Source organism: Ranitomeya variabilis, chromosome 4, assembly GCF_051348905.1.
Source record: "Ranitomeya variabilis isolate aRanVar5 chromosome 4, aRanVar5.hap1, whole genome shotgun sequence".
Taxonomy (NCBI): Eukaryota; Metazoa; Chordata; class Amphibia; order Anura; family Dendrobatidae; genus Ranitomeya; species Ranitomeya variabilis.
The window spans coordinates 32829848-32845773 of NC_135235.1; the positions used below are offsets into that span (position 1 = coordinate 32829848).

Below are 15926 nucleotides of genomic sequence, written 5' to 3' on the forward strand. Positions count from 1 at the left end.
TCCTTAGGGGGTTTACTTTCCAAAATGGTGTCACTTGTGGGGGGGGGTTTCAATGTTTAGGCACATCAGTGGCTCTCCAAATGCAACATGGCGTCCCACCTCAATTCCTGTCAATTTTGCATTGAAAAGTCAAACGGCGCTCCTTCCCTTCCGAGCTCTCCCATGCGCCCAAACAGTGGTTTACCCCCACATATGGGGTATCAGCGTACTCAGGACAAATTGTACAACAACTTTTGGGGTCCAATTTCTTCTCTTACCCTTGGGAAAATAAAAAATTGGGGGTGAAAAGATAATTTTTGAGAAAAAATATGATTTTTTATTTTTACGGTTCTGCATTATAAACTTCTGTGAAGCACTTGGTGAGTCAAAGTGCTCACCAAACCTCTAGATAAGCTCCTTGGGGGGTCTACTTTCCAAAATGGTGTCACTTGTGGGGGGGTTTCAATGTTTAGGCATATCAGGGGCTCTCCAAACGCAACATGGTGTCCCATCTCAATTCCAGTCAATTTTGCATTGAAAAGTCAAATGGCGCTCCTTCGCTTCCGAGCTCTGTCATGCGCCCAAACAGTGGTTTACCCCCACATATGGGGTATTGGCGTACTCAGGACAAATTGTACAACATCTTTTGGCGTCCATTTTCTCCTGTTACCCTTGGTAAAATAAAACAAATTGGAGCTGAAGTAAATTTTGTGTGAAAAAAATGTTAAATGCTCATTTTTATTTAAACATTCCAAAAATACCTGTGAAACACCTGAAGGGTTAATAAACTTCTTGAATGTGGTTTTGAGCACCTTGAGGGGTGCAGTTTTTAGAATGGTGTCACACTTGGGTATTTTCTATCATATAGACCCCTCAAAATTACTTCAAATGAGATGTGGTCCCTAAAAAAAAAAATGGTGTTGTGAAAATGAGAAATTGCTGGTCAAATTTTAACCCTTATAACTCCCTAACAAAAAAAAATTTTGGTTCCAAAATTGGGCTGATGTAAAGTAGACATGTGGGAAATGTTAATTATTAAGTATTTTGTGTGACATATCACTGTGATTTAATTGCATAAAAATTCAAAGTTGAAAAATTGCAAAATTTTCAAAATTTTCGCCAAATTTCCGTTTTTTTTCACAAATAAACGCAGGTAATATCAAAGAAATTTTACCACTATCATGAAGTACAATATGTCACGAGAAAACAATGTCAGAATCACCGGGATCCGTTGAAGCGTTCCAGAGTTATAACCTCATAAAGGGACAGTGGTCAGAATTGTAAAAATTGGCCCGGTCATTAACGTGCAAACCACCCTTGGGGGTGAAGGGGTTAAAGAAAAAAAATAACGACATAGAAATTGCTTTTTTGTACACATTACTGTAACTTAAAAACAAAAAAAAACAACTTTTAAACCACTATGATTTTTAACAAATGTCAATTTTTTTTGGCGCTTCTCACTCCAATCCCTGACAGATGTAAAGTTTCTGAAGGAGTTTTAAATTTGATGCATTTTTGCAACTTTTCAAAGAATTTGCAACTTTTGGTGTTGTAAAGGCTCTAAACATAAAAAAAGCATTTTAGATTTTGTGCAGAATTCATGACCCCTGTGCGCCATTTTTAAGTATTTTGGTGCAATAAAACATCAGCAAATACAACAAAACATAAAACAAAGAAAAGTGACTCCAATAAATCGCAAATGATGAATTGGGATCTATGTGACCAGGTGACAAAAAAAGGCAACCAGATGAAGCCTAATAGGACTGATTACGGAACTGTAACTCAACTGTCAAAATTTCCGGCACAAAAACTGCAGCTCTACATCACAATTTATGAATAAGGTCAACTTTTTATTTTTGATCGGACGTGCACGATAAAACAAAAAATCTGTGGTTTGCACTGGAGCCTAATTTATCACAGGCAAAATTGTCATGTGAGTTTGAAAAGAGGGTGCAAAAAGATTATTTATTATTAATAATAGTAATTTGTGCTTTATTTATTTTTTCTTCCAGTGCCTCTGTGAGCCGCAAGGATACGTCAAAATGGTTCACAAGGATTTCCAAGACCAATTAAAACAATATCAAAAGAAGAAAAAGAATTTATCCGGCCAAAGAATCCGAAAAGAACTTTTTAAGCCGCTGACCTCGAGTAAAAACTTCAGTCCTGTAACGACACAAAGTGCTGGAATTGCAGAGCTCTAACTGTAAAACCACTGAACAGACCTCCAGCAACAGAAATCATGGCCTCCTAACAACCAAGGAAAACAAGGCAATACCATGAGACTGTGAAGGGTGATGTCACTAGTCCTAGAGATAGGTAAAAATCACTACAGGATTGGGATGGGCACAAATACCCCCCCACAATAACTGGATCAAAAAAGCCATAGTGACCATCACCTTCCATTAACCATTCTCGGCGTCCTTCAGAAGAGGCATCGTAAAACCATTTTAATCTGTTCTTCTCCAGTTCAGAAAAAAATGTCTCATATCATAGAAATAATTTATTGGCTCCTAGTTGACTCTCTTGGCTTTGATAAAAAAAAGATGAAGACGACAGGCCATTATGTAGCCAAGCAGAACTCTGCAGTCCCTTCTTTCCAGTCTTTGGTGGAGGCAAAGTCAAACTGCTCAAAGCCACCACCGATGAGAAGCTCTGACTCGTCTCAGTAACCTAAAGCCTTCGCAGCATCCATGATCATCTTTCATGTTTTAGCTCATGATCAATATACAGATAATAAAGTGCAACGTTTCACCATCTTCTCAAAACTGAGGCGCATTTCTGGTGGAAAAGACCCAGCTGTGACCTGGAGTCAAAACATTGCACTTTATGTTCTTTATGCTGCTGATGAGATAATATATCAAAGAAGAGGATCATTGCTACAGTGTAGGATTTATGGGATTACATGGGATTGAGGACACGCCATTTTTCACTTTCATCCGTTGGGAGTTGGTGTCCTCCTGCACATAATTAAATACATCTCTGTAACCTGTAATTTCTTTTTTTACATTTGGACAGCAGAGAATAAAGGACAAGATGCTAAGCTCAGGGATGTGAAGTTCTAGGTGATCTCCTTGAGTGTTTTCTTGTATCAAGTTGTGTTTCCTTTGTCAGGATTTCTAGAGAAAGCCTTTGTGTCCTGTTTAATCCACAGACCAATAGAGAAAGCCTGTGACTTCTGCTTTCTCCACCCACTCATAGAGACTGTGACTCCTGCTTCCTCCACCCACTTATAGAGAAAGCCTGTGACTTCTGCTTCCTCCACCCACTTATAGAGAAAGCCTGTGAGTCCTGCTTTCTCCACCCACTTATGGAGAAAGCCTGTGACTCCTGTTTAATCCTCCCCCTCATAGAGAAAGCCTGTGAGTCCTGCTTTCTCCACCCACTTATAGAGAAAGCCTGTGAGTCCTGCTTTCTCCACCCACTTATAGAGAAAGCCTGTGACTTCTGCTTCCTCCACCCACTAATAGAGAAAGCCTGTGAGTCCTGCTTAATCCGCCCACTCAGAGAAAGCCTATGACTCCACCTTCCTCCACCCACTTACAGAGAAAGCCTGTGACTTCTGCTTTCTCCACCCACTCATAGAGAAAGCCTGTGACTTCTGCTTCCTCCACCCACTCATAAAGCCTGTGACTCCTGCTTAATCCACTCACTCATAGAAAAAGCCTGTGAGTCCTGCTTAATCCACTCACTCATAGAAAAAGCCTGTGAGTCCTGCTTAATCCTCCCACTCATAGAGAAAGCCTGAGACTCCTGCTTCCTCAACCCACTAATAGAGAAAGCCTGTGACTTCTGCTTTCTCCACCCACTAATAGAGAAAGCCTGTGACTTCTGCTTTCTCCACCCACTAATAGAGAAAGCCTGTGACTCCTGCTTCCTCCACCCACTAATAGAGAAAGCCTGTGACTTCTGCTTTCTCCACCCACTAATAGAGAAAGCCTGTGAGTCCTGCTTCCTCCTCCCACTCATAGAGAAAGCCTGAGACTCCTGCTTAATCCACTCACTCATAGAAGAAGCCCGAGTCCTGCTTTATCCTCCCACTCATAGAGAAAGCCTGTGAGTCCTGCTTAATCCACCCACTAATAAAGCCTGTGACTTCTGCTTTCTCCACCCACTAATAGAGAAAGCCTGTGAGTCCTGCTTCCTCCTCCCACTCATAGAGAAAGCCTGAGACTCCTGCTTAATCCACTCACTCATAGAAGAAGCCCGAGTCCTGCTTTATCCTCCCACTCATAGAGAAAGCCTGTGAGTCCTGCTTAATCCACCCACTAATAGAGAAAGCCTGTGACTTCTGCTTTCTCCACCCACTAATAGAGAAAGCCTGTGAGTCCTGCTTCCTCCTCCCACTCATAGAGAAAGCCTGAGACTCCTGCTTAATCCACTCACTCATAGAAGAAGCCCGAGTCCTGCTTTATCCTCCCACTCATAGAGAAAGCCTGTGAGTCCTGCTTAATCCACCCACTAATAAAGCCTGTGACTTCTGCTTTCTCCACCCACTAATAGAGAAAGCCTGTGAGTCCTGCTTCCTCCTCCCACTCAGAGAAAGCCTGAGACTCCTGCTTAATCCACTCACTCATAGAAGAAGCCCGAGTCCTGCTTTATCCTCCCACTCATAGAGAAAGCCTGTGAGTCCTGCTTAATCCACCCACTAATAGAGAAAGCCTGTGACTTCTGCTTTCTCCACCCACTAATAGAGAAAGCCTGTGAGTGCTGCTATCTCCACCCACTCAAACCCTGTGACTCCTGCTTAATCCACTCACTCATACAAAAAGCCTGTGAGTCCTGTTTAATCCTCCCACTCAGAGAAAGCCTGTGAGTCCTGCTTAATCCTTCCCCTCATAGAGAAAGCCTGTGACTCCTGCTTAATCCACCCAAAGAGAAAGTCTGAGAAAATCATGTTTTTTGCATATTACAGTTTGAAAAAAAGACCTAGGTCCATCAAGGTAAACATTTCTCCACCAATTATACATTTTTGTCACTAATTTATCTATAACACACAATGTTATGTGTGTTGAGGAAATCTTTCAGCCCTTTTTAAAAAGCTGTTTTAATGTCTACTACCTCTTGCGGTCGGGCATTCCATATTGACTGCACGAACTGTAAAAAATCCTTTCCCATTACCTGCCTCATCCACCCACTCATCCAGAAAGCCTGTGAGTCCTGCTTCCTACATCCACTCATAGAGAAAGCCTGTGAGTCCTGCTTCCAACACCCACTCATAGAGAAAGCCTGTGAGTCCTGCTTCCAACACCCACTCATAGAGAAAGCCTGTGAGTCCTGCTTCCAACACCCACTCGTACAGAAAGCCTGTGAGTCCTGCTACCAAAACCCACTCATAAAGCCTGTGAGTCCTGCTACCAAAACCCACTCATAAAGCCTGTGAGTCCTGCTTCCAACACCCACTCATAGAGAAAGCCTGTGAGTCCTGCTTCCAACATCCACTCATAGAGAAAGCCTGTGTCCTGCTTCCAACACCCACATAGAAAGCCTGTGAGTCCTGCTTCCAACACCCACGTAGAAAGCCTGTGAGTCCTGCTTCCAACATCCACTCATAGAGAAAGCCTGAGTCCTGCTTCCAACACCCACATAGAAAGCCTGTGAGTCCTGCTTCCAACACCCACATAGAAAGCCTGTGAGTCCTGCTTCCACCATCCACATGGAAAGCCTGTGAGCCCTGCTCCCTCTGGCAGCCCCGGATTCACATCTCTCCCCCTCCAGCGTCTGCACAACATGAATCCTTCGGTCACATAATCCCCCGCTGGCGCTGACAGAACCAACCAAGCCCCCGGCTGAAGGTCACGTCGCCTTGCTGCGGAGACGTGCTTTACGTGCAGACAGCACAAGCTCTGCCAACGCCCAGCAGTGTCAGCGTCACAACCTGATGCCGCGGCGGCCATCTTTCCAAAGGGCACCGTGTCCAACATTGTACCACTTACCGTCAAGAAACCTATTTCTCCCTCACACAACCACCTTTATAACATTATTATCTGGTGTTCATTAAACTGAGCCGGCAACACAAGTATAACTTCTTTTTCTAATCATGTTATACTCAATCTCCCAAAACAAACATGGCCAACAGGGTACGGTGCCCGCTCTTCGCCCAACATCGAACTACTACGCATGCGTACAAATACACGCAGGCGCACTTGAGTCTGCGAAGCGCGAACGTGCTCGGGAGGCTTTCGAGTGACGTCACGCCTCCCCGCCCACTCCTTCTTTGGTTGTGAATGCGCAGGCGCAGTTATCCCTCAGTTCCGCAGTGTAACAGCAGCCGGCGAGCGGAGAAAGAAATGGCAGCTTATAAAATCGTCCTTATCCGTCACGGGGAGAGCACCTGGAACCAGGAGAACAGATTCTCCGGCTGGTATGATGCTGACCTCAGCGAGACGGGAGTGGAAGAGGCCACGAGGGGCGGCCAAGCTCTGAGAGGTACTGTCCCTTTAAGTGGGTGTACGTGCAGATGAATGGGGCAGATGTCAGAGACCATCAGGGCAGATGTTTCTATACGTTTATTGGCTCATTTTACATTATTTACTTATTGAAAGAGGAAAATAGAATATATATATATATATATATATATATATATATATATATATATATATATATATATATATATACATACACACACACATTATCTATCTATCCCCAGTTCTTGGTGGTGATGATGATGAGAGATATATATATATATTGGCATGGCTGAATAATGGCCCCCCATGTATTGGTGCCCCTGTGTTTGTGCAGTATCCATGGTGCCCTGATCTCCATTGTAATGTCACCCTGCAGTCTGCGCTCCCTGAATGGCCTCCAGCTATAGAGGCTGCATCCCCCCCGGGGTCCTGTGCAGCATCCGAGAGCAGCCATACTGCCAAGGACGCGGAGCACGGTCACAGTGATGCAGCCAGTGTCATTGAGGGCGATGTTAAATGACATCCCCTTTAATGAAGGTGCAGGACCCTCCCTGTGTTATGTAGTGCAGGATGCCTGGAAAGTGCCCCCTTAATGATGGATGGATGGATAGCGATGGAATGTAATTTGCCCATAGAGGCTGTAGCTACATAGTGCAGAGCACATCACCCTATAGCCTGCAGATGGGGCGAGCCCTTGTATATAGACCACCTAAATGGGTTTCTGAAGTGGGATATACTTACATTTGGGGGATGAAAAATAATGAAAATATAGAATATTAAAACCCACAAAATTTTTATGTGTAATTATATATGCACAATATTTTTGTAATTAAATTTTATTCTAATTGTTAAAATATTTTTTATTTTTATTTTATTTTTTTTTAATATATATTTTATTTAAAATGTATATTTTTTTTTTATATACACATACGTAATAATGAAGAAAATATTTAACAATTATAAGAATACAAGTCTTGTGTGTGTGTGTGTGTGTGTGTGTGTGTGTGTAAAAAAAATTAATATATATATATATATATATATATATAATTATATTTCGGATTATAAGACGCACTCCCCCCCCCCCCCCCCCCCCCCCCCTAAATTTGGGGGGAAATGGGGGTGCGCCTTATAATGTGGATATACCTTACCGGCTGGGGTGAGGGGGTGTTCGGATGTGTGGTTCGGTGCACCGCTGTGGGTGTCCAGTGCTGCGGGGGATCTGCCGACATCTTGTGAAAGCCCCGAACCCCCACAATGACATGGTTTCCGATGCGGTGGACTGGATTCCAGGAATATGGCTGCCGGCTGTGGGCAGCGCATGCGCAGATGGAGAGCTCGGGAGATGAGATCCCATAGAATGTAAGTCCGCAAGGACAGGGTCCTCGCCCCTCTGCACCAATCTGTCACTGTAAATTTGTTTACTGTGAACGATATCTATAACCCTGTATTTAACCCCTTTTCTCATGTACAGCACCATGGAATTAATGGTGCTGTATAAATAATAATAACCAGGCGACCACATTCACTGACCATGCAGCAGCGTCTGAGCCGCACAATCCCAGTCCAGTCGTTCGCTGCCGTGCAGCCTCTGGCCGATGCCGCAGATTTGTCACTTTGCGATTCATGATGTGAACTCTCTGATTAATCTGGGTGTACTGTAATTCTTTTGAAAATTTTCTGCAAAATTGCTGCGTTTCTGGGTCCTTGATGGTACATCCTCCTGATCTGGGGGTCCGTGCGGTCGGATTTCTATTTTACTCATTTCCTTTGCTGGCGGTGAAGCTCTTATTTCGTCATCTTCCTATGTCTTCCACGTTATGAGTCGTGAAATGCTCCATCCATCTGAAGGGGGCGAAGATGATTCATCCTCCTTCCCGGCATCGCTCGCTCTAGATCTGCCGGAATGAATCATCAGATCAGAGTCTCAGGGCGAGGAGTAAATGGTGCGATAGCGAGGGAGCGTGGCGCCAAGTGTGACCGCGGCCAAATGAAGATTGATTAATCATAAATACAAATTCTCTTCAGCTGGTTGTATTAAATGCAGGGTTATGACAAGAAAATGTTGCAGGTAATTTTGGATGCAAATTGCAGTGATAAATGTCCCCAATTGTTCTGAGTCACCCAGCTTTTCTGGGCCCCTGGTCACCAAATATATCCAGTCATGGAGCCGTCTATCCCCATCCTGCAGATCACCGAGTACGAGGGTAATGAAAGGTAAATGACGCCCGCTCCGGTAACAGCCATGTTGCTTGACCTTCAGTTTTTTCCAGAAACTGATGAAGCGAAGAGGACGACTATTAATATAACATCTGGGCCGCGACTCATGATCCTGACATGGAGCCTCTGACAGCTTGGATAAGAGCGGCTGCCGAACAGTTGCTCCAAAAATAGTGCGCTACTCGGCCTTGCTACATCCTCGTTCCTCTCGTCTGCGCTACTCTACTCTGCTACATCTTTGCTCCTCTCATCTGTGCTACACGGCTCTGCTACATCTTCCCTTGTCTGTGCTGCTGTGCTCTGGTGCATCCTCTCTTCTCTCATCTGTGCTACTCTGCTGCGTCTTCGCTCCTCTCGTATGTGCTACTCTGCTCTGCTGCCTCCTCGCTCCTCTCATCTGCGGCACTCTGCTGCATCCTCGCTCCTTTTGTCTGCGCCACTCTGCTGCCTCCTCGCTCCTCTCATCTGCGGCACTCTGCTGCATCCTCGCTCCTTTTGTCTGCGCCACTCTGCTGCCTCCTCGCTCCTCTCATCTGCACCACTCTGCTGCATCCTCGCTCCTCTCGTCTGCGCCACTCTGCTGCATCCTCACTCCTCTCATCTGCACCACTCTGCTGTATCCTCGCTCCTCTCGTCTGCACCACTCTGCTGCATCTTAGCTCCTCTCGTCTGTGCCACTCTGCTGCATCTTAGCTCCTCTCGTCTGTGCCACTCTGCTGCATCCTCACTCCTCTCGTCTGTGCCACTCTGCTGCATCCTCACTCCTCTCGTCTGCGCCACTGCTGCATCCTCGCTCCTCTCGTCTGCGCCGCTCTGCTGCATCCTCGCTCCTCGTCTGCGCCACTCTGCTGCATCCTCGCTCCTCTCGTCTGCGCCACTCTGCTGCATCCTCGCTCCTCTCGTCTGCGCCACTCTTCTGCATCCTCGCTCCTTTCGTCTGCGCCACTCTGCTCTGCTGCCTCCTCGCTCCTCTCTTCTGCGCCACTCTGCTCTGCTGCATCCTCGCTCCTCTCGCTGTCTTGCTCAGGATGTTTGACCTTTGTCTTGTTTTCAACCCTTTGCTCTGTAATCATGGAAACCTCCCCCAGGACTGAATGTGGGTGAAACCTGTAAGAGGGAATGGTCTGTACTTACACAAATGGCACATGTAGCATCAAGGGGCGTTAATCAGAATCAAGTTTCTTTGACCTTGCAGCAAAAATTCCCTAAAGCATTATGTACATTGTCTATGAGCCCCATTAATCTTTTACAGTTTTTTTTTTTGTCTTGTATTTGTTGTAATTTTTTCCACCGGTCCATGTACTTTCATGCAAAATCAAAAAATGCAGTTATTTTTATCTCTTAACAATCTTGGCACAAAGTCACATGCTCAACAAAAATGTCACTAAAATTTGCGCAGAGATTTCAGAAGTACGTGAATTTGTTCCCGGGGAAGGCCTCAAATAGGCCAAAAAAATCTGGAGACCCCAAATCTTGTCCACAATGATGACTAGGCTAGGAATTGGTAGCTTTGTTTCTTGTCTTTTTTTTTTTTTTTTGATCATCACAACAAAATCCAATTTATTTTTTTTTACTTTAATTTATTTTTATTTTTTTTTTGTTTGCAGTTATGTAAAGTTGCATGTGATTTCTTGTGACGCTCCACCCAAAATATGAATCTGTTATGTAATATAAGACTTGGTGTGAATTTATGTGCACATCCCATTCCATCGGCCATGACAGGGGGTCTATGGCCCCTGGATGGGGACTCTTGCATTCCCCCCCTTCTCCTATGGAAATGTTACTACGTATCCGTCCTTTGTGGACGTCCGCCAATTGTGCATGATTTATCACTGCGGAGCTCTGCATAGGGATCAATAATGCTCATTTCTGGACGCCATGGTGGCTCTTACAGAGAGCAGAAGGCCTAATGACTCCGTAGTGTCAGGACTGTTCTGCTCCTCTGGGTCCAGTGTCCAATCGCTGCTTCTTGTCTTTGTGCAGTGCAGGAAATGAAGGAACAGTCACTTGTATAATGGCAGTGGAAAGAGAACATTGGGATTTCCCATTGCCGCCTACCTCCCCTGGTGTCTGGGGGGTTAGAGCTGTTGTGGTAGCCCCTTCCAAGAAGATGTCATTTGGGTTGAGATACAAACGATCTCTAGATCTGCCATTATTTGTCCAAAATAAATAAATATGATGCATCGGAGATAAGAAAATAACTTGCAGCCAGTGTCCGTGTACAATTCTTGTCTGAATCTCAGATCCCAGTCACAAGTCTTCATTACAACCACAAAGATAAGGGGAGTGGGAATGGCTTCTTGCATTATGTCACCTAAGAAAGAAGATATTTGAGTTGGGAATAACAAAGTTGTAAATTATGGATTCTGCCAAATTCCTTTAAAACTAGCTCTGACCAACTTACTATACTTTCAGAAACAAAGGAAAGCTTAACACACAGACGCCTCTGTATCAGATACAACGCCTTGTGTTATTGCTTTTATGAATACCTATATATCTTTGATAATTTTGCATATTATCTTAAGTGTTATATTTAATTGTCTAATAATCAAAGCAAAGTATAAATATTTACCATAACAGAGCAAATATAGGAAAGCTCAACTGTTCCCTTATTGATATTTAACGAGCTGGATTTACACTACACAATCGGCAGTGTTAAATGACCTCTGAACGCCGGTGGTTTAATAGACCATTATGGCATGCAGACCCTCTATGGCTGAGCACAGAATGACCACTAATAGATCATTCTGTGCACACAGGTCACTGTTCTCTGCAGTACAGATACTGTTCACACACACAAAAAAAAACCCATTGTTCTAACTCTGAGTAAAAATTGTTTCACTCAACAAACCAATGATTTTTTTGCTCGTTTTGTCACGGAAAACGGAAGCAACACCTCTTAGCTTTCCAAGTTATAAATCTATTTCTCCTCCCCGCTCTCATGTTTGACAGATGCCGGCTATCAGTTTGATATCTGCTTCACATCCGTGCAGAAGAGGGCCATCCGAACCTTGTGGCACGCGCTGGACTGCACCGACCAGATGTGGGTGAAGGTGGTGAGGACCTGGCGGCTTAACGAGAGGCACTATGGCGGCCTGACCGGACTCAACAAAGCTGAGACGGCGGCCAAGCACGGAGAGGAGCAAGTGAAGATCTGGAGACGGTCGTATGATATCCCTCCACCACCCATGAATCCGGACCATGATTTCTATAACATCATAAGCAAGGTAAGGGGAGGGGTATGTAACCATTAATGTACCTGGGATCATACCTAAAATACACCTTGCATACAGCGGCTCAGGCGGGGCCACCTTGCATACAGCGGCTCAGGCAGGGACAACTTATGAGTGCACAGCTGCTGCGTTTGTTACAACCCCATAGCCCTACTGTGAAACAATAATTTTTATTTTTTTCCGTTTAACTTCAGGATCGTCGCTATGGTGACTTGACAGAAGACCAACTACCGAAGTGTGAGAGTCTGAAGGACACCATTGCCAGAGCGCTGCCATTCTGGAATGACGAAATCGTCCCAACCATCAAGGAAGGGAAGAGAGTCCTGATTGTAGCTCATGGGAATAGCCTAAGAGGAATCGTCAAGCACCTTGAAGGTTTGTGTCTAAAGTCCGCAGAGGGGGTGCACCATCAGAAAATGCCTTTTGGTCTTACATATGATTTTTAAGGTGTTTTAGATAGAAAAATTATATAAACTTTTTCCATATAGAAATTTAAATTCTAAAATATTTCAGTTTTCACTCCGGCCACTGAGCCAAATACTAGAATCCTACTTCCTGTTCTGTGCAGAATACTTTTCAGCAAGACAAGATTACAATGACAGATAACACAGGATCCACCATTCACAATAGGTGATGTCATAGCTCACCTCCTCCTGTACAATGACTGATAACACCTCTATATACAGTAGATAATACAGGATCCATCATTCACAATAGGTGATGTCACAGCTCACCTCCTCCTCCTGTACAATGACCGATAACACATCTATATATATATAGTTCACCTCTTCCCTCCCTGCACAGATCAGAGCATGCCTAGTAACTTCCCTACAGAAGACATTGGTTGCCTATATTCATAAGGCTGCTGCAGAGAGTAGGAAGTATTAGTTTAGTGTAAATCCCTTTGTCACGACAGAATTGCAGGATTTCTGGATATTTTTTTTTTTTCTTTTACTGATATGCAAAATACAAAATTTCACAAACGTTAAAAGAAAAAAAAATGCATTCAATCCCAATGTCATTTAGTGACCTATTATTTGCTATCGCATATATTAGAAATCGTGCTGCTTCCAGCAGTCAGCCCTTGTCCGTGTGACGTCCTATCTAACTGAGTCATCCACATCTTTGGTGGGAAAAGCCTTTTTTTATTGACCCTGAGAGTCGCCGTCCTTCGGTGTCCAGTGAACATCAAACCTATAGATGGAGCGTTAGTTGTTTCTAGCAAATCTGCCAAAGTTGCTGATGTCAGAACTTTCCCAGCATCAGCAAGAGGTACATGGGGCTGACTCAGACCTATAGCTATGAGGGGTTTATTTAGCGTTCTTTCTGCCGTGTGCACATACAGACGTGGAGCGGTAAAGCGGCCACATTGTCACGCAGGTGGAGTGTTAGTGTCTCTAATTATATAGTTAGGAGGAGAATATGGTGCTCACCAGGATTCTGCTTCTTCTCCGTGCACTAGGAGACAGAGCCCGTGTCAGCGCCTCGTAGGAGCTTCTATCTATATTCTTTATATATCTATATTTTTTTTTCCAACTTTATGCAGAACCTACTTTTTCTCACTTTACTCAAGATGCAAAAACAAGAAAAAAATTCTTTGGGCAAAATTCATGAAATGCATGCACCATACCATAGAGTGTGGAGCAATAAAATGGCAACAGTTACCAGAAGATCAATAAAGTAAAGTGACTTTAAAAAAAAAAAAGCAAAAGCACAAATTATGAATCTGGGTCACTTTGTGTTATTATTGTGTGTTATTGTGCAGTTATACCTAATAATATTTACGGTATTTTTTTCTGTATGTTAATTCCCACCCTATAGGGATGTCAGAGGAAGCCATCATGGAGCTGAACCTTCCCACCGGGATTCCCATTGTGTATGAGCTCGATAAGAACCTGAAGCCGATCAAAGCAATGCAGTTTCTGGGCGATGAAGAAACGGTGCGCAAAGCCATGGAGGCCGTGGCCGCCCAAGGAAAAGCCAAGAAATAAATCGTCCTTCGCTGCTGCCGGCGTCATCCATCCCCTCTTTTTATTATTTTTCAAGTTTACTTTTACAATCAACACTTGACAGATTCTACAATGCGTCTGTTCTTGTAACTGTGCCCCATTAGCAAAACCGTTCACGTCTCCAGCACCAACGCTCGCGCAGCTGGAGTAGACTTTAGTGCATTCCACATTCTCTACGATAGTTAGGATGTGGTCCGGTCACACACAGGTAGTCGTATCGCTCTGTAGTCCTCTGTTTACGGCACTCATAGGGTTCTCATCTACGTGTTCTTTAATTTCCAGGTTTCCAGCACTTTTTCTTCCAGTGCACTGAAAATATTCCTTTATGAAGACGTTACCGTTCGTCGCGCCGTTTCCAAGCGTCTTCAGACATTTGCACCAAAATGCAGAAACTCGTTTCTGTCATTGTCATTCCAATTGTAACATATGTGGTGCACATCAGTAGATAGTCGCCCTCTGCTTCTTTTGCAGTAATTTCTTGTTCTTAAAGGGACATCCTCATCGTATAATGTTTACGGAGGAGGTCCGACCCCTTGGACCTTACCTATCCCAAGAACAGGATGCAAATGCTAACTCGACCACAGCTCCATTCCAGTGATCCTTCACAACTCCAGTGCTGCTCCTTTTATTTTTAGGGTTGTGAAGTTCAGATTGTCTTTGAGGGGTTGTCCACCTCTTTCGGGGTATCACCCCCCCCCCCCCCCCAACTGTACTTAAGTTCATGTATTGGAGTCTAAAAATCATTATTTTTTTTTGTTTCATTAGAAAGTTGCACCATTTGCTTTCTGCAATGTCTGCGTTGCACAATTAGAGGCTGCAGAAGGAGTTCTCTGAGAAACGGTTAGTGAGCTCGGCCTGACAGAGTCTGTGACTCTTGATCAGTCTTTTGAGTTGATTTATGACCTGAGGTCTCATCAAAGATAAAAGTGAATGAAGCAAAAAAAGCTGTAAAAGCAAAATGGTGCAAATGTTTTTAATGAAACTCGATTACAAAATAAAAGCTTTTTAGCTCCAAATACATGAATTTAAGTAAAAAAAAAATAAAATTAGTTACTAAAGATGGACAATTCCTTGAAGTCATTTCTATTTTTGTCTGTTATGCCATTTTAACCATTTCTAGGCAAGATGGCTGCAGTTAAACCTCTCACTTTCCCAGACTCCTGAATGGCGGCGCTGCCACCTTTTATGTAGTGATACATCCCCAGCTCCCATGTTCCTGCACAGGTAGGTAGATTCACTGTTCAGGACTCGAGAAAAGCTGAGTGGGAATGCAGTGGGATGAGATTTGTTTTGTATACCCCCCCCCCCCCCCCCCCCCTGTATTTTAGGTTTCCTGTGCCCCCATGTATTAGCGGTAACGTACATCCCTATACTGTGGCGACGTAGTGCATTGTGCCGCTCTGCCTCCCGGAGACCTGTACATGTTTTCTGGTCCCGTATTTTCTTTTTTTGTAGAGACGTCTATTATTTAAACCATTACAATAAAGGAGTGATGTGCAATGAGAGCGGCCTTGTGGTTGTGCTTTTACCCCAGTAAGGCTCCTGCAATAATAAATAATAATAATCTTTATTTATATAGCGCCAACATATTCCGGAGCACTTTACAATTTAAGCGGGGACATATACAGACAATAAATTCAATACAAGTTAAGACAATTTAAACAGTGACATTAGGAGTGAGGTCCCTGCTTGCAAGCTTACAATCTACAAGGAAATGGGGGGACACAATAGATGAAAAGTGCTTGTTATTTCAGGTCTGGCAATTATAATAAATAGGGATTCTCATATAAAGCTGCATGATCCGGTCATCAGCCGTGTGTTTAAGTGCAATAGTCAAGTATGAAGTGCAGTTATCGTGTGCATGCAGGGTGTGGGGACAGATGAATAGTAGGGGGCAGATTCAGAGTAATATTTGGAAGGAGGGAACAGGGCAAAGTTAGTTTACTGAGTAGTTGATGTGGTAGGCTTGTTTGAAGAGATGGGTTTTTAGAGCGCGCTTGAATAGGTCGGGGCTAGGTATCAGTCTGATCGTCTGGGGAAGTGCATTCCAGAGAGCTGGCGCAGCATGAGAGAAATCTTGTAGA

The 15926-nt window shown here is 43.9% G+C and overlaps 2 protein-coding genes across 2 annotated transcripts in view; both read left to right on the forward strand.

The window, feature by feature from the left end:
- Nucleotides 1-3024, forward strand: part of LOC143769596 (M-phase inducer phosphatase 3-like) — a 30326-nt gene extending 27302 nt beyond the window's left edge. The window contains exon 12 of the mRNA XM_077258291.1: nucleotides 1992-3024. Coding sequence (XP_077114406.1) covers nucleotides 1992-2180 — 189 coding nt within the window. The 3' untranslated portion in view covers nucleotides 2181-3024. The remainder of the gene's footprint in view (nucleotides 1-1991) is intronic.
- A 3113-nt stretch (nucleotides 3025-6137) lies between these two features.
- PGAM1 (phosphoglycerate mutase 1) lies at nucleotides 6138-15347 on the forward strand. The gene is made up of 4 exons (XM_077258292.1): nucleotides 6138-6405; nucleotides 11553-11827; nucleotides 12028-12208; nucleotides 13655-15347. Exons 1-4 carry the CDS (start codon nucleotides 6204-6206, stop codon nucleotides 13822-13824), a joined length of 828 nt encoding a protein of 275 aa, XP_077114407.1. The 5' UTR covers nucleotides 6138-6203; the 3' UTR covers nucleotides 13825-15347.
- The last annotated feature ends 579 nt before the right edge of the window (nucleotides 15348-15926 follow it).

What these genes read in the sequence shown, in the direction of transcription:
- PGAM1 (XM_077258292.1), top strand. Translation starts at nt 6,204, where the DNA reads ATGCGCAGGCGCAGTTATCCCTCAGTTCCGCAGTGTAACAGCAGCCGG. An exon ending in GGGCGGCCAAGCTCTGAGAG is followed by an intron (nt 6,406 to 11,552) that starts GTACTGTCCCTT and finishes CATGTTTGACAG; the next exon opens with ATGCCGGCTATCAGTTTGAT. An exon ending in TCTATAACATCATAAGCAAG is followed by an intron (nt 11,828 to 12,027) that starts GTAAGGGGAGGG and finishes GTTTAACTTCAG; the next exon opens with GATCGTCGCTATGGTGACTT.